Source organism: Heterodontus francisci, chromosome 1 (assembly GCF_036365525.1).
Source record: "Heterodontus francisci isolate sHetFra1 chromosome 1, sHetFra1.hap1, whole genome shotgun sequence".
Lineage (NCBI taxonomy): Eukaryota > Metazoa > Chordata > Chondrichthyes > Heterodontiformes > Heterodontidae > Heterodontus > Heterodontus francisci.
In genome coordinates, this window is record NC_090371.1 from 267562741 (window position 1) to 267590232 (window position 27492).

General features: G+C 43.2%; 1 protein-coding gene across 1 annotated transcript in view; it reads right to left on the reverse strand.

Moving 5' to 3' along the window:
* The window catches only part of LOC137359361 (serine/threonine-protein kinase 32B-like), a 353419-nt gene that overhangs the window by 22819 nt on the left and 303108 nt on the right, over positions 1–27492 (reverse strand). Inside the window, exon 7 of the mRNA XM_068025387.1 lies at positions 91–194. Within this exon, the coding sequence (XP_067881488.1) occupies positions 91–194 (104 nt within the window). The remainder of the gene's footprint in view (positions 1–90; positions 195–27492) is intronic.

Sequence of the window (27492 nt, forward strand, 5' to 3'; positions counted from 1 at the left end):
ATTGTTAGCACCTTATAGAAATGGTCATCAATAGGGAAGATTATCCGACATATTGCATGACAAAAATAAGATCTGAACTGGACATCTTACCCAGCCTCGTAACAGTTCATAAGATGTAATTCCCAATGACCACCAGTCCACAGGATATGAGTAGCCAGGGCCTCCTTCCAAAAAAGACTGAAAAAGTTCTGGAGCTAAAGAGAGGCAAAATGGAGGCAAAATCAGCCATAATATACTTACAATATAAAGGTTCAAAGGTACTAACCAGTGACCATAAAGGTGCACAGCAAACACATACTGTAGTAATGCCAGACCTGCTGGGTATTTCCAGCATTTCTTCTTTTTATTACTGTAGTACTGAGTTATGCTCCTCTATTTCTGATAAGGATTGTAAATTTGATGACAGGAAATTGCAGTTTCCTTACTGGGAAGAAAACACAATATAATAAATACTCTAATCTGTACATTATTGAGATTTCAGTTAATTAATTTTAGTATAATTTATTTTATAACAATATAATCATCATTAATTTATGGATTATTAATTTTTTTGCATCAAGTAAGCTGTATTGGCAGGAGTGTGAAATAAAATGGCCATTTTAACCCTGCCCATTTTCACCTATGCTAACTTGCTGATCTTCGAGCTCTATACAAACCCCTGGCTGTCTTTTCTGGTGTTGCAGCCTCAAGTCCTGCTGGAGCACTGCTAAACCATTTGTGGCCAGGCGTTTGTGGTGGAAATTTGCCTGGGAGCTTCCCATGAAAATCTAAAGAGACGCCCTCCAAACCAAAGAAAATGGGTTGGGATTGGGATAGAATCAAAGAGCTCCACACTAAAGAGGAAAATCCAGCCTCTGATATCCATATGCATATATTTTCTTGTGAACACCACTGGATAGAGATGAGGTTGGGAATTCTGTCTGCTTTTTTTCTGCTACTTAACTTGGGGACTCTGAAGCCATTTATTAAGCCTCTGCTGCAGTCATAGCTAAGATTGACTCAGCACCAACTGGGGATCAAACCTAAGAGTTTTTTTTAGTCATTTTCACATAGCACAATGACTTTGTCAACTGAGCCATCAGGGCTGTTCCTTTTGGAATGCTCACAAAACCTTGCTTAAATCAATTTTGACTCAGTTATATTGTATGTGTACCAGTGGGCCTTTGCAGGAGCACCATTTCCAAGACTGATAGCTAACTGTTAATTACTGCTCATTAATCCTCATTATGAAACATTTGAAGCCAGCATAAATCTTAATAACTTTCTAGTATATTTTGTAAGGCATCAAACATTACTGACATATGACCACATAGATATAAAACAAGTGCATGACTTACACATTTCATGCTGGGCCACCTTATATAATTATCAGGCATTTGATGGATGAGTAAAATCTCAGGGCAATTGAGTTTTAAACCAAAATCTAATGAGAATGAATTTGCTCCCTGTCCAAACTACTTGCCGGGTAAGAATATGAGATATGTCATCTTTAGTTGAAAAAGTAAACACCTGAAGACTGCAATATTGAATTTTGCTTCATTTCAGTTTGTAAGCTATCAAATCATCACACTTTTTGTTGGCACAGTAGTTCCACCACTGTAGGAAACCTGCCAGCATCTGTTGAAGTAACCAGCCAAACCCTGCTAATTCATCATCAACCATAAAAGCACTTGCAATCATGCAAGTTAGTTTGACCCCTGTCAGTGAAAGTTTGGATTGTTCATTAATGCTGCAGATAAATCCTATGCATCTATCGTCTTGACAAAATATTTGAGAATATCATTCAGGTTGACATTGGGTTCTATCCAGCAAAAGAAGTTTTTAATTACAGTCCACAGCTAATCCTTGCTTATTGTAAATCATTATGTTTTAAAAACTTAGTTCCTGCTCCAGAGGTAACATTTTTACTCTTCTGACAGATATTTTGCTTTACCTGTGGTGTTTTGTGAACAGCTGATAATAATGGGCAAAAATTAGAATAATAAACAGTATTTTAAGGGGGACATAAACATCCTTAATGCAAATTCTGGTGCAGAATGCTGCACTGCAGAATTTAACATTGTGGTACCCATTTTGGATGCGGAAAACATGCAAAAACACATAATGGGCTCTTCTCTGAGATAAGATTACAGCCTATAATCCTGCATATGAGGCCATAGTAAAGAGTTAAAATTATTTCCCAAAATGATATCCCAAATTACTAATATTTTGATGTAGTTGGTATGGCAATCATATGACATCATGTTAAGTTCCAGTGATTCTTACCATATGAAAATCAATGAAGGAATATAAATATGCCCTGAGGCATGTTCCTTTCTCTGAGAATGATATTGAGTTCAATTTACTGTGATGAATGCAAGAACAAGGCAAAAAGAAAAGTGTAAATCAGATAACTATTTGTGGGTCGTAAAATGTTCCAAAATTAATTTTACAATTATAAGAAATTTGAGTTAAGGAATTGCAATTATATAGATGAGAGCATCCTCTGGAAATCAGCATTTTGCTGGAAATTTGATTACAGCCAAAGTAAACTCATTTGAAATATAATTTTGAAATATTTGCATAAAACAAAGCAGTAGAGGAATATATTACTGCCAAATTGTCAAGAGGGTAAACCGAGCATGGAGACAGTGCCAAATGCACAAGTCACTATTCAGTGCATGCTCAGTCAATCAAAATTGATTAGTTACGCGTCCACTGATGATGCGAGGTTATTCAATTCCTTTTCTTTCTCACAAGTAATGAACATATTTATATGCAAAGGCAAACACTGCTGAATTTCATTGATTAGCTTTTTAATCAACAATTAACTATTCCATCACTTGTCTTTAGCTCAAAGCTTTTGAAAATCAGGAGTCTCGAACGTGGAGAAAGTTACAAATATCTGTTTGCATTGCATCAATATATCCAGTTTCTGTCTGAACCAAAGATGATTTTAATCCAAACCCACTGCCAGAAACCAGACGGTTGGGCAGTTAGAACCGAGTAGGTTGTTTACCCATTCTGAACTTGCTCCTTTCCCACTGCCTGTGGTTTTAACCAAGGGGCGACTGAGTTGCTCGCCAATAACAGACAGGCGACCTGAATGGATTTTATCTAAATCAGTGAGTGTCCTGTTATTGTCAACAGAACCACAATTGCATTTTAACCTGGGGCTGAGCAGGGAAGCTGTGGCAGTTTTCCCACCAGGTGGCTGTTGTCAGGAAGGATGAAGGAACCAAGTCAGAAACTTTCCTTTGTGGGGCCAGGAGGAGCAGGAATGCTCAGAACTAGTGAATAACTAAGTACTGTTTAGGCTCTAGCTGTAATTGCAGATCAGCTTCATATTTGCCACAGTACAGCTGCAAGTGCATTGCATGGTTGGTTGGTCATGTTTTTTGCTGCTAGTTTCCATGGAGGTTATCATTAGAAGGTGAAAAGTGGGAAATCAGTGCCAGTAATGCAAGCTGCCTGTATCAGCTCTATTTTGATCTTTCTGCATTATGGAAAAAAAACAATTATCATGACCATTCTGCTATTATTATAAAACTACATGGGACATATGATCTGGAGCAGACTGCAGAGTCCCTCCCGAAAGTGTGTCTTTATGACCCCAATTGTCCTCTTGATGACCAATGATGTAAAGGTGTGTGCCTTGTTTTAGCACACCTCTCTTGCTGTTTGGGCCACTCTTAGTGAGGCTATTATCCATGGGAGGTGGTGGTAGGCTTTTTCACCTAGATGCCATCTGTTGACTTACATCTCTACCCTGCAGAAGTTGGGGAGAACTAAGTTTTGAAAGATGAATCCATCGTGACAACTTCCAGTATTTGTGACATTGACATGTAAGATTCTTTGCATATTGCTTGAGACTATCTATGCATTCAGCAAGAGGAAGCTCTTTGAATTTCTTTTATATATGTGAGAGAGTTTTCTGGAAGAGCTCTCCAAACACGATGGGTGCCAATGATTGGACTCTGGGCTTTGGGGAGCCAACAACCTCTGTAAAACTGGATGGCCTTATCATCCTGCTGCCTTGTTGTGATGCCAAAAGTGATGAATTCACCAGCTGTCCTGTAAACTGCGCCAGTCACCTAACAAATTCATCATCATTCTGCAGCCTGGCTGATATTACAGAGATCCCCTGTAGCTGCCTAACATGAGCCCCTGCCATATATGTTGAGTGCAGTGCTCACCTTCATGCCACAGAGAGAACCATATGGGCAGATGAGCATAGCTGCAGTGGATGGCAGAGCTGCCCTGTCACTTCTTTGGTGAAACACAGCCTTTTTATATACATCTCCTCACTTAGGTCCTCATACAGCCTGTCTTGCTTGGAAAGTTACCTGTAATTCTGTGGGGGGCCAGTGGGAGGTGCTAATATTTCGTGAATGCATCCTCCTTAAATGCTAATTAGCTCTCCTTTTTTCAATTCTGTGCTGCACCCTGTCCTGCTCCATGATTAGGCTATACCAGGGTATGCTCATAAGGATATGCTCATACCTGCTCCTGAGTACGTTTCACAATGGGTAGGGCGAGGAGCAGAAATGAAAATCTATCAGTGGTCCCACACTATCAGAAGCAATGAGCAGTTGGTCCAGGCCTGTAAAGGCTGAATGACAAAAATAAAATAACTGCAACAAAATAGTCATTCCCAGCTCCAGAAATCGCCAGTGAAATTCTTCAGTTTCAGAAATCCCTCGCTTGCGCCTGTCTCATCGGATACATGCAATAGCTGCGACTAATCACTCTGAGCCTTTGTCACCCCAAGGACTTGGTGAGTGTAAAAACAGGAAGCTCAGAACTGCCATGCTGTTGGTGCTCATTATAATATATTCAAATGAGGTCACTCAAGACTCAGGGGATGGATTGCTGGAAGGACCAACAAGCATGAGGGAATTCAGGGAGAGATTGATGTTGGGATGAAACATCAGGAAACAGCTTCCGCCTGATTTTTCAGGCACACAAAGTTAGTCATGTTCAGTATGCATTGAAGTTGTCGAAAAGGTGTGGAGAATCTCTTTGTGCTGTTTTAGTGGTTGCCTAGCCACTGCAGAAATGTGAAACTCTCATTATCACAGCTAAGTCAGAATTGACTGGATTTGTAGAGTTTACACTAATGGTGAAGTAAAAGAAGATAAATGTCAGTGGGAAAAACACATGAGATTTCACATGGAGAAAGGTTAGCATTTACAAATCCTAAAAGGCTAAAATCCTACTCTTTATTTTAAACAACTTGAATGTATCTTTCTTTAAGACAATATTACTTATTCACAACTTAATTTCCAAATCTAGGAAACAGGTAAACCAGAAAATAGCACACATCTCATTAGTTCCACCTCCTTCACCTCTCATTTAAAATTTTGGTTCTCTACTGCTCTTCCAAAGTACCATGCCAATTTTCTCAACCACCTATCTTCACTGCTTTCCTCCCTCAGCCTATACACTGAGTGACTTCTCATCCTAGGTGATTTTAACATCCATCTCAATTCATCATGTTTTCTTTCCTCTGAGCTCACTGCTTTCCTTTCCACCCCTAATATCACCCTCATGTAAACTCCCCAAACCATATACGCAGCTACCTGCTTGACCTTGCCATCTCATATGGCCTCGCTACTCCCATAGTATTAATCAGAGATAAGACCATCTCCGATCACTTCCTTGTACCACTCTCCATCCACATCCTGCTTCCCTTCCAAATCCAACTTCCCTCTGTATCCGCTCCTGGAAAACACTCTCCCCAATTCACTGACAACAGCACACTCACATTCCCAATTGACTCGTCTTTGGCCCTTCGTTCACCATAACATTTCTGCAGCTGCCAATCTGCTCAACCACACCCTCACCTCCACCTTCAATGTTCTAGACCCCATTAAAACTATTACTCTCTCTCACTGTGGCCATTCCACCGGCCCTCATCTTTTTTCCCTTAAGTCCAAGAGATGCAGACTTGAACAGGTATGGAGAAAACTGGTTTAGCCAATTATCACCAGATCGAGCTAGACCACACAAAGGACTATCGGGTCCTATTCTCATCTGCAAAAACTGTATACTATTCCAGGATTATCCTGGATTACAAAGGTAACCTTGGATTCTCTTTACGGCAAGACATCTTAAACTTCTCTCCTCTGTCTCCTCCACCCTCACCTCCAACAACAATTGCAGGGAGCTCATGGATTTCTTTGTCACCAATACTGAGACCATCCGAGTAGCTGCCACACCCATTTCTCTCCCAAGCCCACCAGGCTGAACTTCTAAGGCTCCCCCCTGCCCTAGCATTCAACTTGTATCTTTCTCGAGTTTCTTGCCTATCTCCCCACATGCCCTCTCTGAGCTCATCTTGTCCATGAGACCCACCTCCTGCTCCCTGGACCCTATACCCACTAAACTACTGACCACCCAACTTCCCTTCCTGGCTCCCATGTTAGCTGACATTTCTCTCTCCTCATGTTCTGTCCCTCTCTCCTTCAAATCTGCCATCACCACCCCTCTCCCAAAGAAAACAACCCTTGACCCCTACATCCTTTCAAATTATTGCCCCATCTCGATCCTCTCTTTCCTCTCCAAAGTCCTTGAGCATGTTGTCACCTCCCAAATTCATGCCCAATTTTCCCGGAACTCCATGTTTGAATCTCTCCAATTGGGTTTCCATCCCTACCACAGTACTGAAACAGCTCTTATCAAACTCATAAATGACATCCTATGTAATGTTGAAGAAGTCAAAACATACCTCCTCATCCTCCCAATCAGTCTACAGTCTTTGACACAGTTGATCCTCCTGCAACACCTCTCCAACATCTTCCAGCTGGGAGGACTGCAGATCTGGTTCCATTCTTATCTATCTAATCATAGCCAGAAAATTGCCATCAATAAATATTTCTCTTCCCATTCCTGCACCTTTACCTCTGGTGTCCCACAAGGAGATATCCTGTCCCCCTCCTATTTCTCATCTACATGCTGCCCCTTTGCGACATCATCCAAAAATACAGTATGAGTTTCCGCATGATGACACCAGCTCTACCTCACCACCACCTCTCTCAACCCCTCCACTGTACATAAATTGTCAGACTCCTGGTCAGTCATTCAGTACTGGATGAGCAGAAATTTCCTCCAGTTAAATATTGGGAAGACTGAAGCCATCGTCTTCAGTCACGGCCACAAACTCCGTTCTCTTGCCACAGACTCCATTCCTCTCCCTGACAACTATCTGAGGCTGAACCAGACTGTTCGCAAGGTCAGTGTCATATGTGACCCCAAGATGAACTTTCAAACACATATTTGTGCAGTCACTAAGATCGCCTATTTCCATCTCCGTAATGACACCTAACTCGGCCTCTGCCTCAGCTCTTCTGCTGTTGAAATTCTCATTCATGCCTTTGTTACCTCCAGACTTACCTGTTCAAATGCACTCCTGGCTGGCCTCCCACATTCCACCCTCCATAAACTTGAGGTCTTCCAAATTCTGTTGCCTATGACCCAACTTGCACCAAATGTCGTTCACCCTATCGCCCCTCTGCTTGCTGAACCACACTGGGTTCCAGTTAAGCAAGGCCTCGATTTTCAAATCCTCATCCTTGCTTTCAAAGCCCTCCATAGCCAAGCCCTTTGCTATCTCTGTAAACTCCTCCAGCCCTACAACCCTCTGAGATATCTGCGCTCCCCTAATTCTAACCTCTTGAGCATCCCTAATTTTAATCCCTCCACAATATGTGGCTGTGCTTTCAGCTGCCTATGCCCTAATCGCTAGAATTCTTTTCTAAACCTCTCTGCCTCTCTATCCTCCTTTTACGACACTCCTTAAAACCTACATCTTTGATCAAGCTTTTGGTCATCTGCCGTAATATCTCCTAATGGGGCTTGATGCCATATTTTGCTTTATCATGCTTCTGTGAAGTGCCTTAGCATGTATTAAAGGTCTGCTACCCGACCCGAACCCGACGACATGTGTCAGGTTTGGGTCGGATCGCACTTCCGGATCCAGCGTTCAGGCTTAGGTCAGGTCGGGCCGGATCAGACACGCTCTCTCACAAACTCAGGTAAGTGACTCTGATGTTAATTTACTTTTTGGACTTTAAAAGTGGTTTTGTTCCAGTTATTTTAAGCTTGTGCTGGTAAGGAACAAAGTGAAAAATGGAAGGTAGGTTAACTGATGGTTAGGTCGGATCGGGTTGGGCACGGGAAAAAAATGAAAGGACTCAGGCCGGGTCGGGCTCGGGGTAGATGGGGTTCTTTCGGGCTTGGGTCGGGTCTCATTTGCAGACCTGAGCAGGCCTTTAGCACGTATTATTACGTTAAATGTGCGATATACGTACAAGCTGTTGTAAAGCAAAAACCTTCAAAAAAGAAAGCATTTATATTTAAGATGGATATTTGAAATGTCAATGAGTAAAAATACAATATAATTCCTGATGATATGCAGCAGCAGCCATGGTAACTGCTGCTGTTCTTCACTGCTTGAATGTGTTAGGTTTGACATTCTAATGGAGTCATTTACAAAGGATGACCTCAAGAGATACTTTGGAATGCTAGTCTGGAATATCAATTTACTTTCACATTTACAGAAGAATTTGTATGCAACTGATCTATCACAGCACACTACTGACAGTATCTTTTTGAAAAATTTATTCTCAGGATGTGGGCATTGCTGGCTATGCCAGCATTTATTGCCCATCCATAGTTGCCCTTGAAAAGGTGGTGCTGAGCCTCATTCTTGACCCACTGTAGTCCATGTGGCGTCAGGGGTTCTGGCATTTTGGCAGAGCAACAATGAAGGAGTGAGGATCTGTATCCAAGTCAGGATGGTGTGTGACTTGGAGGAGAACATGGAGGTGTTCCAATGCAACTCCTGCTCTTTCCCTGCTAGGTGGTGAAGGTTGAAGGTTTGGGAGGTGCTGTCAAAAAAGCCTTGGGTGTTGATGCAGTGCTTCCTGCAGCCATGGTATGCCAGTGGTGGGGGGAGTGGATAGTTAAGGTGGTTGAAGGGCTGCCATTCTAGTGGGGTAGAAATTGGAATTGGCCCATTTTCGGGTTGGTGCACATTGACAGTGTGCTCGAAACAGAGCTTTAAGCCTCACCTAAAATTGAGCCTTGGGCCTCATTTTGATGGTTCACATCGCCAGTCACTGAGGTGCCATTTTGGGCTGCCTGCCTCACCTGCAATGACTCGCAGTAGTGCTGTGAAGCTGGGAAGAGTACTCCTGGCTCCACATGAAGGTAAGTATATAAAATAAAAAGTTACATGTTTGTTGATGCTCCCGCATTCCTTTAAAGGATCACTGCTTAGGCTGTATGTGGAACTGTAATACTGATCTGCTCCCCTCTGGGAAGACGAATTTTGGAAGGGGTCCCCAAACAAACGGTAAACCCTGATTTGCATATACAAGGGGCATAACACCTTTCAATTTCAAATCCTGGAAAATGTGGACCATTTCCCTATCTTGGGAGCCTCCTCTCAATGAAAGCAGACATTTTATCATCGCCTCCAATGTGCCAGCTCTGTTCTTGGCTGACTGAGGAAGAGACTATTTGAGGATCAAACCCGAGACTAAGATCATGGTTTACCAGGCAGCAGTGATCCCTGCGCTCCTATATGCTTCAGAGACTTGGACAACCTACACCAGGCATCTCAAAGCACTGGAGAAGTATCACCAGAGGCACCTCCGCAAGATCCTCCAAGTCCAGTGGCAAGAAACAGCAGCATCCTCTTCCAAGCCAACCTACTCAGCATCAGGGCTCTAATCACCCAAAACCAGCTCTGCTGGGCGGGACATTCGTTCACATGCCTGACACTGGACCCCCGAAGCAGCTGTTATAACTCAGAACTTGGTCATGGCAGGAGATTCCCAGGAAGACAGTAGAAAAGCTTTAGAGATGTCCCCACAGCATCCCTGAATAGATCAAACATCCCTGTTGACGCGTGACCTCCCTAGACAGAGTGAGCTCATTTGGGATTGCATCATATGCCTTGAGGGATTTTGTTGGGAACATGCAGAGGCAAGGTTGAGGCATTGGAGGGAATGCACAACCCTCCAAACTACACATCTACTTGACCCTTCAAGCACCAACTGTCCCTCAAGTGGCAGAGTCTGCAGATCACAGATTGGACTTATCAGGCATCTCAAAACCCATCAAACCAGTGTGGAAGCAAATCATCCTCGATCCCGAGGGACTACCTAAGAAGAAGAAGAAGAAGACGCCCTAGTTCACATAGGCGGTAATGACAACTAAAGCCACCTTTACCAATATGACAATGCCCCGAATGTAGGTGCAAATCAGGAATGGAACATTGCAGCCCATAAATGATCCTTCTGCTCTACATTTTCCACATGGAAAATGATTGCAAGGACCATTTTCTCCTTTCATTGTCTCTGGAAGGAGGCAGTAACAGTTGCATCTCAAGAAAATCAACTGATCTGTATATAGTACATCTGGTAACTGCATCACTGCTTCACTGAAAACACACTAGAAATGGCAATATGATTATATTGTGTTAACACATTTGTAAAGTGCAGTTTCTCTTCAGCATTTATTTCCATGTGCTGATTAAAATACACTTGCAAATGATGCCATCAACTCCTCTATCTTGCAACAAATTACTACAGATGCTGAATATCTAAAATATAAACAGAAACTGCTGGAAATACTCAGCAAGCCAGATATCTCCCATCTAGAGAGAAAGAGTTAAATTTTCGGGTCTGTGACCTATCATCAGTATCGGAAAAGTTTGAGGCATAATAGGTTTTAAGCAAGTAAGAGGAAGGTAAGAGCGGAAAGGGAGGAAAGAACTAAAGGGGCAGGTTGTTATAGGGTGGAAGACAAGATTGTTTAAATGACGCAAGGGATGATGGTGCAGGGCAAATGGGCTGGTAATGGGACAAGTAAAGAAATGAAAGATGTGTCTAGAGGAGGAAAATAGCAGCACCTGCTGCTGAAAAAATGGGAGCTGTGGTTGTGATCTGAAATTGTTGAACTCAGTGTTGAGACCAGAAGACTGTAAAGTGCCAAATTGAAAGATGAGCGAGCTGCAGTTTCTTAAGCTTCCTTTGAGCTTGATTGGAGCAATGTAGGAGGCTGGGGACTGCCTAAATCCCTCTCTGTCTCTAGCCTCCTACACTGTTCTGGGCCTTGGGACACCCGGCAGCTGAAGGGAGGCAAGGACAGCTTTGGTAAGTGCTTCTCCTGGCCTCCCAATCACCCATCTCCAGTCGATCCCCTCCACCCCATTGACAGCTGCAGCCAACTGTCATGTGGCTGCTGCCTGCTTCAGTGTTCTTCTTCACCTGACTGAAAGACGGCTTAATCAGGCTGATTTCCCAGTGGGGATCCTGTCATAGGTAAACCACATATACGTGCTATGGAAAATGCAGAATGCGAGAACAGCCGAACCTGAAACTCCACCCATCCCATGTCAAGATTGGGGCTGTTAACTCTGTTTCTCTCTCCACAGATGCTGCCTGACCTGCTTTCCAGCATTTTCTGTTTATAGTTCCTCTATTTTATCTCACAAAGCACTTTAACACGGGGATCAATTTGGGAAAAAGTTCCATGCAATTTCTTTCAGTGGGTTAATTAGGAGACAGATTACTAGATACCATTTGCAAATATGGAAAGTATTAAGCTTTCTAATTAGCTTCCGAATAGACAATAAATTCAATGATTTAATCTTGCTCCTAAGCCATTGAATTGCTGTACATAGAAGCAATGAGTTACAGAAGAAATAGGAATAGGAGTAGGCCAAACGGCTGTCGAGCCTGCTCCACCATTCAATAAGATCATGGCTGAACCTTGACTTCAATTCCACTTTCCTGCCCGATTCCCATATCCCTTGATTCTCCAAGAGTCCAAAAATCTGTCAATCTTCGCCTTGACTCAACAACTGAGCATCCAGAGTTGTCTAGAGTAAAGAATACCAAAGAGTTGCAGCAATCCTTTGAATGAAGAAATTACTCCTCATCTCAGTCTTAAGTGATCGACCCCATGTCCTGAGACAATGCCTGCTAGTTCTAGAATTTCCATTATTCCATTATTTCAGAATATTATTTGTAAATTTATTATATCAAATCATAAGTATGCCTCCAAGAGTTTCGATTAATTAGTTTCTATTTAAGAGTTTCTATTAAACTCTTATAAAACAGCAAAGTACTGGAGATGCTGGGAATCTGAAATAAAAACCAACAATGCTAGAAACACTCAGCAGGTCTGGCAACATCTGTGGAGAGAGAAAGAGTTAATGTTTCAGGTTCTGATGAAGAGTCATCGCCCTGAAATGTTGGCTGGAATTTTATGTTGTGGCAGAAGCCCTGCCACCGGCTTAAAAGTCAGAGGCAAGCCCATCTTCACTGGGCCTGGAAGCCACGCTGTAATTTTACATCACCCAGGCTCTTAATTGGCCTCTGTCAGGACTTCTGTCCCCGAGGCAGGAAGTCCCGCCTTCAAGAGCTGCCCGTCAATCAGAGGCTCAGCAGCTCTTCAGTCCCAGCAGTGCCACCAGGAGTGATGGCCACTGCTGGGACTGCACCCAGCCAGAAGAGCAAGAGGGACACTGGCCCCGAAAAAGGTGAGTGAGGTTTCGGGCATCGCCAGGGAGAATCAGCTGGGGCCCGGTGAGATTGATCAGGAGGACAGGGGGAGGTGCGCCAGCAGGGTGCCCGATCAGGAGGGGCCCTGTTTGTCTGCAAGGAGGCTGCCAGTTTTAACTGGGCAACCTCCCCAGTTGGCGAGGTGCCAGGCCGCCACTGCTAATAAACCAGCGGCAGTGGGAAGAGGTCCTTAAGTGGCCATTAATTGGCCACTTAAGGGCCTCAATTGGCCTAGTGTGGGTGGGCCATTTGCCACCTCCGCCACTGCTGGTAAAATGGCAGTGGGAGCGGGTAGGTGACCGGAACGGCGCCCCTCCCAGCTCCCACTCTATTTTACGTCCTGCCGCACCCCATCCCTGATTCCAGCTCGCTTGGACGGGGGGTATAAAATTACAATTGTTAACTGTTTCTCTCTCCACAGATGCTGGCAGACCTAATTATTTGTAGCACTTTCTATTAAACTCTTCACTTTGGAAAACAGTGAATTACACAAACATTGTATTTCTTATACATTTGAATTTGATAGCCTTCCATTCTAATCTTAATCACTGACTAAAGATACACCATTAATATGAAGCAGTTTTATAGGATTGCAACAACAGAAATTTCGACTTAGTTTGGGTGTTTATTTCTGAATTCCCATCAGTTTATTTTCTAAATTTCAAGCCCTTGCAAGGTCTTAACCATCCTCTACCCAGTGGACATAATTAATATAAGTTATATGCTTATGGTTGATATGAGTGGACTATAAACATTTTCATGACTCATTGAAAATGTGAGGATTTTGATGTCCAAAGGACTATTAGGGAATCCTATGGCGTTGAGCAGAGTACGTGGAGGTGTGACATTTTCCTTTGGCATGTTGAAGCTGCCATAAGGGAATTGTCACAGTTCTGAAAATTGGTAAGAGGTTTGAAAACAGCTATTTGCTCTCACTCTGCCTTGAATGCTGCAAATATTGCTATTCCATCCAGTCTTGCTGCTTTGATTACTGAGCAAGACTGAATGCAGAAAAATTCACATCCCCAAATCCCCAACAGGATTTTAACTGTTAATCCACACATCCAGAGTCTTGTGGAGGAGATCATAAAGTAATACTTCATCTATTCAGATGATATTCCTCTGTGGTTTCGGAATTCTAATGCCTCAATTGTCTCTCCTCCCAATTCATTTTGAATTATTTTATGATTTTGGTCAAATTTCTAAATTGGAGGAGTGATTTTCATTGAATACTTTAGGCACTAAAGAGGTGGCCAAGATGGGGTCTTAAGCTGAGTCACTTGTGTTGAAGTTGAAGCTTGAGATCGGAACAATCACCTGGGGCCTGGTTAAAGCAACTGTGAGCCATTTAAATTTCTTGCTAATGCTTATTAAAGAGGCTGCATCGCATTTTGGTGGCTAACACTTTGCCAAATGCCCTCTCCTAACAGCAACCATCTGTTTGAGAGTAAACATGACCTTCTTGTTAATTTCAAGCACTACTTAAAGTGTTTAGGAAAGATAGGGAAAGAAAGGAGGAGGAGTGGCAGTATTGATTATGGAGAATATTACAATGTTGGAGAGGATGTCCTGGAGGGTCAAGGAGTGAATCTATTTGCTTAGAGTTAAGAAACAAGAGAGGTGCTATTACAATACTGGGTGTATTCTATAGGCTACCAAATAGTGGGAAAGGTATAGAGGAGAAATTTGCAACAAAATTACAGAGAGGTGCATAAACTATACAGTAGTGAAAATGGGGGACTTTAATTATCCTAATATAGACTGGAATAATAACAATGTAAAGATCAGAGAGGGAGAAGAGTTTCTAGAGTATGTTCAGGGGAATTTTGTTGATCAGTCTTTCCAGTCCAATGGCATTGCTGGATCTAGTTCTGGGAAATGAGGTGGGTTAAGTGGATCACATGTGAGGAAGGGACCAGTGATCATAGTATCATAAGGTTTAGGTTAGGTATGGAAAAGGACAAGGAACAATCTAGGGTACAAATACTTGATTGGAGGAGGGCCACTTTCAGTGGGATGAGAACGAATCTGTTCCAGATAAATCGGAATCAAAGATCAGCAGGCAAAACTGTAAAGCAGCAATGGGCTGCCTTTAAAGAGGAGATGGTACAGTAAAGGTACAGTCCCATGAGGGGGAAAGGCAGGCCAACTAAAGCCAGAGCCAGATGACGAAAGAGATAGAGAGCAAGATGAATCAGAAAAAGGATGCGTATGACTGATGTCTGACTGATAATACAAGTGAGAACCAGGCTGAAAATAGAAAGTTCAGAGGGGAAGTGAGAAAGGAAATAAAAGAGGCAAAGAGAGAGTATGAGAAGAGACTAGTGGTTATCATAAATGGGAATCCAAAAGTCTATAGAGATATAAATTGTAAAACGGTAGTAAAAGGAGGGGTTGGGCCAATTAGGAATCAAAAAAGGAATCTATGCATAGAGGCAGAGGGCGTGGCTGAGGTACTAAATGAATGGTTTCCATCTGTCTTTAACAAGAAAAAAGATGCTGCTGAAGAAGAGGTAGTTGAGATACTGAATGGGCTAAAAATTGATAAAGAGGAGGTGTAGAAAGGCTGGATGTACTTAAAGTTGATAAGTCACCTGGACCAGATGGGATGCATCAGAGGATGCTGAAGGAAGTAAGGATGGACATTATGGAGGTACTGTCCTCCTTAGATACGAGGGTGATGCCAGAGGACTGGAGAATTGCAATTGCTACACCCTTGTTCAAAAAAAGTATAAAGATAAACCCAGAACTACAGGCCAGTCAGTTTAACCTCAGTATAGAGTACAAAAGCAAGAAAGTTACGATAAACCTTTAAAAACACTGGTTCAGCCTCAATTGGAGTATTGTGTCCAATTCTGGTTACCATATTTTAGTAAGGCTGTGAAGGCTTTAGAGAGTGTACAGAAAAGATATACCAGAATGGTTCCAGGGATGAGGGACTTCAGTTATGTGGATAAACTGGAGAAGCTGGGGTTGTTCTCCTTAGAAAAGAAAAGGTTGAGCGGATAGTTGATAGAGATGTTCAAATCATGAAGGGTCTAGACAGTAGATGGGGAGAAACTGTTCCCATTGGAAGGGTTGGAAAACAAAGGACACCAATTTAAGATGGTTGGTAAAGAAAGCAACAGCGGCAAAACTTTATTTTACACAGTGAGTGGTTAGGATCTGGAATGCACTGCCTGAGTGTGTGGTGGTGACAGATTCAATTGAGGCATTTAAAAGGGAATTGGATAAGCTCCTGAAGAGAAAAGAATTTGCAAGCTACAGGGAAAGGGTGGGCGAGTTGGACTAGTTGGGGGTTGGAGTGAAGATCTGAGGCAGCGTGGACTGGCAGAGGATGAAGGAGTCATGGCAGCTGCTAGGAAAGCAAGCGCACACATGGAGGAAGCTCTTCTTGTGGTTGCAGACCAGTTGGACGTTGAGGAAGCCCTTTCTGTTCATGAATCTCACTGGCTGGTCACTGGGTGCAATTAATAATACCTTGCACCTGGGGGAATCCAGTGATGGCGGCAAAACCCAATGCCCTCTGTCCCTCTGCAAGGCTGCATCTGTCGTGAAATGAATGTACTATCCAGCTCTGGCAAAGAGGACAGCAGTGAGCAGCAAGATGCAGTGGTGTGCTGCCATTTGTGAGATGCCACCAAGGTCCACAGCTGATCCTTGCAAGGAGTCACAAGCAAAGAAGTTCAAGGCCACAGTGACTTTGACGGCCACTGGCAGGGCATGGCGACCAGTACTGTGAGGTGCAAGATCTTCGGTGACAAGGTCACATATTTGGGCGGCACAGTGGCGCAGTGGTTAGCACCGCAGCCTCATAGCTCCAGCAACCCGGGTTCAATTCTGGGTACTGCCTGTGTGGAGTTTGCAAGTTCTCCCTGTGTCTGCGTGGGTTTCGCCGGGTACTCCGTTTTCCTCCCACCACCAAAAGACTTGCAAGTTGATAGGTAAATTGGCCATTATAAATTGCCCCTAGTATGGGTAGGTGGTAGGGGAATACAGGGACAGGTGGGGATGTGGTAGGAATATGGGATTAGTGTAGGATTAGTATAAATGGGTGGTTGATGGTCGGCACAGACCCGGTGGGCCGAAGGGCCTGTTTCAGTGCTGTATCTCTGAATAAAAATAAATAAATAAAAATTTCTGTGACCATCTGCCAGGTGATTAGCAGTCTCCTGAAGCACTGGGTCTCGGTCATCTCCAGGTAGCTCTGTCTTCGGCAGTAGATCCTGTGGTGAGGGTATGGCCACCAGTGTCTTCCTGCCCCTCTGTCCTCTCTCATGCCAGCTTGCTGCTCGGGGTTCGCCCTTCCTTGAAAAGGTGTTGCCCCACATCATCACTGGGCCCAAAATCTGACTGCCGTGTCCCAATGCTAGCTGCAGCTTTATTTTGGAATAGGTGACTGCCCTATTGTGGTTAGCAGCCTTGCCCCCTGCTCTTCTGCCCCAGAATGCCAGGGGGTGATGACCTGCTCCATGCCTGTGCAGTGAATGTTCACTCTCCCTGCCAACTGTGCAGCACCAAGGGCACTTCTTTCCAAATGCCAAGTCGCCCTTTACCCTGCTGACCCTCTTATGGGGCTGGGGTAATTCCCTGCGACAGCCATGACTGGCTCCCCACTCTGTGCCCACCTCCCTTCAGCTGATCAGCAACGGACAGCACGTGAAACACATGTGCCCCCTTCAAAATTAGAAACTCCCCCTCTAGCAAGCTCTTTTTCAAGAGTTTCTCAAGTACTTTAATTGGTTTCAATCGGGAGGTAGATGGGATCACTGTCCCGCCATTCCCCCCACCCTGAACATTGCCAGTGCTGGGAATGGCGTCTTGAAACTGATGCCCTAGCCAGCTTGGTATTTACGGGCACCACCAGCCTCCCTTCCTGGCCTTGGGAGAAGCCCGAAAATTCAGCCCTATATTTTGTCTGGGGGGATATGACAATTGAAGATGCACTTGTGTGAAGCCATTGAACTTCTTGCAGCACTGCATCCAGTTCCTCAGATCTGCACTGCTGGCATTGACCGTGATGGCTATCTGCTCTCACTGCCTGCATCTTGTCTATCTGTGTGCCTCCTGGTGCCCTGTGGATAGATGACATCACTCCTCCTCTCCACGTTCTGCACCAAGGCCTCCAGTGCAGCATCTGAGAACCTTGGGAGCACGTTGTCTCCTCTGTTGCTCCATAGTCACTCTTCTTACAGGTCAGATACTCTTCCCCAGCCACTTCTGGCAGCTGGACCAGCCAGAATACACCTGTCCTTTAAGAGGTGTTGGCTACCTTTAAGTAGCACAGGCTAGCTTTAATTCATGAACTTGGGTCCCCTGCTGAGGCTTGCAGCCACTCAACAGCACATTTCATACTGGGCTGAATGCTACAATCATTTAAATGAACAGACAGCACAAAGCTCGCATGCTGCCTGCATCGGAGTCACTGGGCGCGGGTTAATCGTGCATTGCGATCCCCGTGCCCCTTTCCGGGGGCTATCCAATTTTGTCCCCACAGCCTTTCCTCTTCTCCAATCTCAGATTCACAGAATTCTAAACCAGTCAAGAGAACTGCACATATTCTGTTGCTGCATCAAACGCTTGCTTTAAAGATATACCTGCTGCTACTGGTGGGCACCTGCTCCTCCGTTGTCCCTCAGGCCTGCCTGTTTCTGGTTTAAAATGGGTTTCCCCAATTTCTTTCCCTTTACTGGTATTGTTGCTGCCTCTGTGCCAAATGCCTGTATTAGCGACACAGCGTAATGTGGTGGTCCAAGCCCTGCAATGGGCGGCACAGTGGTTAGCACCGCAGCCTCACAGCTCCAGTGACCCGGGTTCAATTCTGGGTACTGCCTGTGTGGAGTTTGCAAGTTCTCCCTGTGTCTGCGTGGGTTTCCTCCGGGTGCTCCGGTTTCCTCCCACATGCCAAAGACTTGCAGGTTGATAGGTAAATTGGCCATTAGCAATTGCCCCTAGTATAGGTAGGTGGTAGGGAAATATAGGAACAGGTGGGGATGTGGTAGGAATATGGAATTAGCGTAGGATTAGTATAAATGGGTGGTTGATGGTCGGCACAGACTCAGTGGGCCGAAGGGCCTGTTTCAGTGCTGTATCTCTAAACTAAACTAAATCTCTATTCTGCTGCTTGCTGTTGTGAAATTTGTGCTCTGTATTAGTTAGTCATTGAATGGTTCTTTTCCAGATGGTCGAGAATCCGCAAACTGTTAGATTAGATTGTATTGCATCACCTTCATAACCACATCACAAAATAAATATGTTTTTCTTCGTTGTTCGGAAGCTGCTGCATCAAATAATAAAAATCAGATGTATTTTACAGTTTCAGTTGTTGACAGTTCAAAGGAGCTAAAGTGTGTGCTCAGCACAGAAACACATACTTTACTAAGATGTTTACCGACCCCTGTTCTGGAGGGTCTCACTTCAAGCATTTCAAAACCCTTCAAGCTCTCCAGACTGAAATGTTGTGCAGCCCTCCTTTCAACTTCAGAGAGTTCCCTCAGTCACTCAAGATCACTTCGTATTGTTTGATTTACCTGACTGGCAGCCTTTTTGCACAAGGGACTTTTCCTTGATAAACTAGACTCTTTGATTCCTGAAGATCGCATTCAGCATTCTCTCTCAGACATGTCTCATATTATGACCATTTATTCCAGTTCCAAAATGGAGGTCATCCTGGTCTTTATTGCTTTCACCATACTCATCCTCTCTTTCGAAATCCAGGTCCCATTATGGGCATGGAGATCCACTCTGCCAGTTTATTGCCCAGGCATTTCAGGTGAAAAATCGACCACAGCACGACAAAGTTTATAAATTTGTGCTCCTGCGTCAGAGATCCCCTGACGGGAATTTGGATGCAGAATTCAGCAGGCCCTACTGGATGGTGCATCCATTCAAATTAATAGATAAAAAAATCCTGCAAAGTCCACAGACACTGGAATTCCTGACATCTGCTCCCAGTGGATGGAACTCCATCCTGAGCTGGAGGTCGCATGGATGAAAGGCCGCACTGTGGAGGGTTTTCCCTTCCGAACCCGATGTCGCCATCAGCTTCACTGCAGCCCATCTGTGTTGGTCAGCGAGGGTGCCCCCATGTTGAGGCGCCGCTCACAGTCCCCGACCTGCCTCAGCAATGTTCACCTCTCCTGGTGGCGTTGCACAGGCTCCAGAGTTGCTGGCCCTCTGATTGGGCCTGCAGCATCAAGAGCCAGGCCACTGTCCTTAATGAGATGGCAAGCACGATGGTGGCCAATTAGGAGGCCACCTCCAGGAAGAATGTGGGATTGGGACCCCCTCCCCCCCACCCCCGCTTTGGTCCTGACACCCATAGGAAAACCCAGCGGTACAAGTCTGTAAAGTTGACCCCACTGTGTGTGACTAAATAAAATGCCAAAGTACATATATTTAAAGGATTTGGGGTTTTTAGCACAGGAGGTTGTTCGGACATGGAATACTCTAGCAGAAATAGTGATGGAAACAGAACCTGTAATAGTCTTTAAAAGGGAAACAGATAAATGTCTGAAACAGGAAATTTAAAAGTGTTAACGGGGAAAAAATGAGATTAAACTGAACTTCTTCACATGAAGGCAAGTGGCAACTCAGTTGCAGAGTTGCTTTGGAGCTAGTTGCTCTCTGAAAAGAAAAAGAAAGACTTGCTTTTATATAACGCTTTTCACCACCACTGGACATCTCAAGGCGCTTTACAACCAATGAAGTACTTTTTGAAGTGTAGTCACTGTTGTAATGCAGGAAATGCAGTTCCTTGCTTAAAAGTGAGTATTGAGAGCCAATGACTTTTTGACGATGGAGAACACCATAGCTTCACCTGATCCGATCCTCACTTGATATCCATGTATGTACACGTCAAGCAGAGGTACTGGGTAACAATCATATAATTTCTATTAACATGTTTTGCCTACAACCATGTATGACACTGATATAGACATCTCAGTGGAGGGACTTGCCTTAAGCAAAATAAGATTTCTCTAATCTATTATCACAAAATTAGCTCTTTATAGTATGCTTTTGTGTGAATTTACTAGCACACATTGGCTGTTTTGAAAACTGACAGAAAGCTTAACAAAATGGTAATAGAAAAAGTATACCCAAACTTAGATATTTTGCTCAGTCAGACTCACAAGGTCGTTTATCCAGGTTATGAATAGCAAAAGCTGCAATAATGGTTTGAATTTCAAGGTATTTTGTTAATATGTAGAATGCTATACAAGGACACTTCATTGTTCTAGGATCCATAATTTATGTTGGTCTTTTAATGTGTTAAATATAATTATCACATGGTTAAGCCTTGATCTTAGTAAATGGTGGAGCAGGATCAAAGAGATAAGTGGCCTAATTCTACTCCCATTTCTCATGTTAAACCTTTTTCATCCAAGTTCAAATCAATAGCTCTAAATTGTATTTTAGTAGTTATGATACAACTTTTCATAGTCTTTATACATATTTCATTGCCAGAGTTTGATTAAAACTGAAACATAAAAATGCCAATTCAGAAATAGTCCATGGAGTTGGCTGTTGTACCAGTTATACCTTATGTGAACAGTGTATGTCATATAATGGACCAGGAGAAGTAAACCTATCTGTAGATCTAAGCCCCATTTGTGCAGTTTAAGTTGGTCTGGGAAAGCAGGGAACTCTAATCGAAAATGGTTGGGAGCTTCCATAAGATAATGAAATAATGTGGGAGTGATATTATAATGTTTCCGCATCATTTTCTGGCCATGATGCTGGAACATTGCCAAATGGTGATCATACCCATATTACAAGGACATTTCCAGAGTAGCTAGGGGATCTGCGTAAGGCAGAAGTTAATTTGAAGAGCAGTGTAAGAATATTAACAGAACAGTTTTAGGGTAATTTTCTTTTTTTCCTGCTTGTACTTGGGCATTCATGAGATGTTGTGGTCATTTCTCTGCTGCTATAATTTTGTTCCCCAATGGAAATGGCAACTAATGGAGATATCCCAGGCACGCCATGTGGTAAAAGAATGTGGTTTGTTTCTACCCGCCAGTATGCTCCCACCCATATCTCAAACAGTGGTAAACATATCTCGATTTGTCAGACGGTTAATGTACATTGAGGCTTCACATCCTAAAGGAAGCTATGATAACATGAAAGACAGTGTCAAATAAATGAACGCTTGACTTAACTGTCACACTGGCTGCTTCCTTAGAAACATGCCAATCACAGTGTGCAGTGCTATGGTGGCACTGCAAGAAAGAAGGCACACAAAATTGATGAATAATCAATCTAGCCTAATGGGTTGTAATCGCCATCATGATTGCAGGCTCTGGCAATCATCTGGCAGTAAGATTTGAACTTGTTTCCACAGTTTACATCATCAGACAGGCAAATGCAAAGCCATCTGCTGCAAGAACAATTGTACTTTTTCCGCATAAGGTTGGGACATCCAGTAAGAGTAAAGGTCAGGGGGTGCCCTGAAACTTGGTTTTATTTCCTTGCAGGCCCGCTAAAATGACGATGAAATGATGTCCTGAAGCAGCAAAGACAACAAATACTCACCTTGCCAGCGATGCCCACATCCCATGAAAGTATTTTTAAAAAGAGCAATCTTCTTAGCAACCCTCTCACGCAGCACCACCCCCACTTCAGCAGCCAGCAAACAAGTGGACAGAGGCTGGGCTGTTCTGTTGCCTGTAGTTTAATTTTCCTTCATTTTTTCCTGTTGTGTTTTAGTCTCCATCCTCTTTATTCTTGGCAGAGGATGCTAATGGCTTGAAATGCCTTTTGAACGATTCCAAAGGCTTTCAGATTTATTTTTGTCATTTTGTTGATGGTCCTTGCAAACACAAACTTATTTTGGATAAGTATATTGATATATATGCTTTGCTGAAACGTGGCTCAGTGTGGCAAGACTTTTGCACTAACTAAAGCCTCCTCACTTGGCTACATTTTCCATTATCAGGCCTGCCCAAGTCATTGTGGTGCTCTCTCTCAAACAAATTTACCATCCCTCTGTTCCCTTTAAAACTCTCCTTTCATACAAACTCTTCTGCAGAAAGTATAATGCCGTGGGTTCTCTGTATCGTAGAATCATATAATGGTTACAGCAGAGAAGGAGGCCATTCAGCCCATCATGTCTGTGCCAGCTCTCTGCATGAGCAACTCACATAGTGCCATTCTCCTGCCTTTTCCTCGCAGTCCTGCAAATCTTTTTCTCTTCAGATAATTTTCCAATTCCCTTTTGAAAGCCTCGATTGAATCTGCCTCTACTACACTTTCAGGCAGTGCTTTCCAGCTCACTGTGTAAAAAGGTTTTTCTTTATGTCACCTTTGTTTCTTTTGCCAATCACCTTAAATTGGTGTCCACTGGTTTTCGACCCTTCTGCCAATGGGGACTGTTTCTTCCTACCTACTCTGTCTAGACTGCTCATCATTTTGAACACCTCTATCAAATCTCTTCTCAACCTTCTCTTCTCCGAGGCAAACAACCCCAGCTTCTCCAATTTATCCACGTAACTGAAGTCCCTCAACACTGGAACCATTCTCGTGAATCATTTCTGCACCTTCTCTAATCCTTTCACATCTTTCCTAAAACGTGCTGCCCAGAACTGGACACAATACTCCAGTTGATGCCAAACCAATATTTTGTAAAGGTTTATCATAACTTCCTTGCTTTTCTACCCTACTTATAAAGCCTAGGATCCCATATGCTTTATTAAACGCTTTCTCAACCTGACTTGCAACTTCCAATGATTTGTGCACATATAGCCCCAGGTCTCTCTGCTCTTGCACCCCCTTTAGAAATGTACCACTTAAAAATTTATATTGCCTCTCCTCGTTCTTCCTACCAAAATGAATCACTACACAATTTTCTGCATTAAATTTCATCTGCCACCTGTCCTCCCATTCCACCAACCTATGTCCTTTTGAAGTTTATCACTATGCTCCTCAGTTCACAATACTTCCAAGTTTTGTGTCACCCATAAATTTTGAAATTATGCCCTGTACACCCAACTCTAGGTCATTAATATAGATCAAGAAAAGCAAGGATACTAACACTGACCCCTGGGGAACCCCACTATAGAACTTCCTCCAATTTGATAAACAACGATTCACAACAATAATAAAAGCAAAATACTGCAGATGCTGGAAATCTGAAATAAAAACAAAAAGTGCTGGAAATACTCAGCAGGTCTGGCAGCATCTGTGGAGAGAGAAGCAGAGTTAACATTTCAGGTCCATGACCTTTCATCAACAGTCTTTTAGATTTTGTTTTTATAACGATTCACAACTCTCTGTTTCCTGTCACTCAACCAATTTTGTATCCATGTTGCTACAGACCCTTTTATTCCATGGGCTCTAATTTTGCTGACAAGCTTGTTACTTGACACTTTATCAAATTTCTTTAAGAAGTCCATTTGCACCACATCAACTGCATTACCCTCATCAACCCTCTGTTACCTCATCAAAAAACTCAAACAATTTTGTTAAATATAATTTGCCTTTGACAGATTCATGCTGGCTTTCCTTAATTAATCCACACTAGTCAAAGTGACTTGTAAATTTTGTCCTGGATTAATGTTTCTAAAGCTTTCCCACTACTGAGGTTAAACTGACTGGTCTGTAGTTGCTGGGTTTATCCTTACATCCTTTTTGAACAAGGGTGTAACGTTTGTAGTTCTCCAGTCCTCTGGCACCACCCCTGTATTTAAGGAGGATTAGAAGATTTTGACCAGTGCCTCCACAATTTCCACCCTTACTTCCCTCAGTATCCTTGGATGCATCTCATCCAGTCCTGGTGACCTATCAACTTTAAGTACAACCAGCCCATTTATCAATTTTTAGCCCATCCAGTGTCTCAACTACCTCCTCTTTCACCATGACTTGGGCAGTATGTTCGTCCTTGGTAAAGACAGATGCAAAATCATCATTTAGTACTTCAGCCATGCCCCCTGCCTCCATACATAAACCCCTTTTTAGGTCCACTCCTCCTTTTACCACCTTTTTACTATTTATATGCCTATAGAAGTCTTTTAGATTCACTTTTATGTCAGCTGCCAGTCTCTTCTCATATTTTCTCTTTGCTTCTCTTATTTTTTTTCACTTCCCTGCTGAAACTTTTATATGCAGCTTGGCTCCCAGTTATATTATCCACCCGACATCTGTCTTTTTCTGCTTCATTTTATTCTCTATCTCTTTCGTCATCCAGGAAGCCCTGGATCGGTTTGTCCTACCTTTCCCCCTTGTGGAAAAGTACCTTGACTGGACCCAAACTATTGCCTTTTTCAAGGCAGCCTGTTGTTCACTTACAGTTTTGCCTGCCAATTTATTTGGGCCAGATCCGTTCTCACTCCATTTAAGTTGGCCCTCGTCCAATTAATTAATCTTCACTCTGGATTGCTCCTTGTCCTTTTCTATAATTAATCTAAAGTTTATGATGCTATGGTCACGGTCCCCTAAATGTTCCCCTACTGACACTTGATTCACTCAAGTGAGGTGAGGTGAGAGTGACTACCCTTGACATCAAGACAGTACTTGACCGAGTATGGCGTCAAGGAGCCCTAGCAAAACTAGAGTCAATGGGAATCGGGGGAAAACTAGGCCCAAACATCTTCAGCTGCTTCATCAATGACTTTCCCTCCATCATCATGTCCCCTATAAACATATCCAATATCTAGATCAATGTAATGAAACCCAGGATCATAATTAAATTATCCTAATATAGGCTGGGATGCTAATTGTGTAAAGGGCTGAGGGAAGCAAGAGTTTCTAGAATGTGTTCAGGAGAATTTTCTACATCCAGTCCCATGAAGAAGGAGGCATTGCTGTATCTAGTTCTGGGGAATGAGATGGGTCAAGTTTTTTTTATTCGTTCGTGGGATGTGGCCATCACTGGCTAGGCCAGCATTTATTACCCATCCATAATTGGCCTTGAGAAGGTGGTGGTGAGCTGCCTTCTTGAATTTCTGCAGTCCTTGGGGGCGTAGGTACGCCCACAGTGCTGTTAGGAAGGGAGTTCCAGGATTTTGACCCAGCAACAGTGAAGGAACAGCGATATAGTTCCAAGCCAGGATGGTGTGTGGCTTTGAGAGGAAGTTGCAGGTGGTGTTGTTCCCATGCATCTGCTTCCCTTGCCCTTCTAGGTTAGAGAGGTTTGGAAGGTGCTTTCAAAGGAGCCTTGGTGAGTTATTGCAGTGCATCTTGTGGATGGTACACACTGCTGCCACTGTGCGTCGGTGGTGGAGGGAGTGAATGTTGAAGGTTGTGTATGGGGTGCCAATCAAGTGGGCTGCTTTGTCCTGGATGGTATCGAGTTTCTTGAGTGTTGTTGGAGCTGCACTCATCCAGGCAAGTGGAAAGTATTCCATCACACTCCTGACTTGTGCCTTGTAGATGGTAGAGTCAAGAGATGAGTTACTCGCAACAGAATTCCTAGCCTCTGACCTGCTCTTGTAGCCACAGTATTTACAGTATTTATGTGGCTGGTCCAGTTCAGTTTCTGGTCAATGGTAACTCCCAGGATGTTGATAGTGGGGGATTCAGTGATGGTAATGCCATTGAACATCAAGGGCAGATGGTTAGATTCTCTCTTGTTTGAGATGCTCATTGCCTGGCATTTGTGTGGCACCAATGTTACTTGCCACTTATCAGCCAAGCCTGGATTCCATAAGAGATGGGTGACAGTCTCTTCCCCATTGCAGCCACCTTCAGGACAATGTGATTATACAACCAAAACATGACAACATGTGCGTAAAAGTTTATCGCCTTGGACCTCTTTAGCTTTCCTTTGTGGCTTTGTCTACTTGTGTCCAACACATCCAGCTTAATGAGACTTACTGATATGTTCCATCAATTTCTCCTACTCTACACTGCACTAGACGTTTACGCACCCTTGACATTACCATAAACACTACTTTTACAGCCAGCATCATTATTACAAACAGGGCTGGAAGGCAAACACGGTAAAATTTGCATGCCTGCCTTTAATTGATCCTCCACAAAAATAGTTCATGTCAGGTCTGTATATTAATGTGGGAGAAATTTTAGGAGCATGAGAAAAATAAATCAGTGAAAGCTTATTAATTCTCACAAAGAAAATTGCAACACATTAAAGCACACTTGGCATGTGGGCTAGCTTCAGGGCACAGAACAATCTGAGTGCCTTTCCATTTTAGATCACAACATTTCAATGTCCAATCATTTTATTTTAATAGCAAATGTCTAATATTCTTAATTGCATGATTGCCTAAAAGATTATGCAAAACCCCCTTAATTGCTTGCCCTTATTGAGCTATTTCAGTTTTTATGTCGTTTTGTGCTGCTTTGCAGTTTTTTAATGGCAAACATCATTACTGGAGATCTAAGATAGTAAATGGGATGCAATTCATATTAAACACTCTTGTAGGTTTCTAGTCGAGGTAACATATAATTACACCAGCTAGCACGAAAGAGGACATGTCTCTGGCACTTTGCCAGGAATTCCAACATTCACCATCTGAGTTACCCGAAATGAATTATCTAGCTGTGGAGATCCTCTTGAATTATGGGTTATCTTTATCTTTCCTGTGATCCAATCTATTTTCAGCCTTTTTACATTTGCTACTGTTTTAAATACTGTTCTGCATTAAGTAGGATGTAAGGCAACTGCATTTCATTCATACGTCTTGCAGGTAGGTATGGCATTCAAATATCTTCTTTCAAAATAAAATGAGACTGACATATTTGGATTTAAAAGACTGCTAGTAAAATAACCAGTTTGTAGTCAAAGAAGTTCAGTTGTTAGCATCTGCATATTGAACTGAAGGCGCACTCCATAGGTGTAATTCTCTGAGTCTGCACTAGCACCACCGGTGGCATAGCAGAAAGTTGGCCCAACTTACTTGCTTAAACCGCCTTGATGGTTACAAGTTATACCAAATTTCCGATGGCACCAGTAAACAGGCCTAATTTGGCCAAGGTA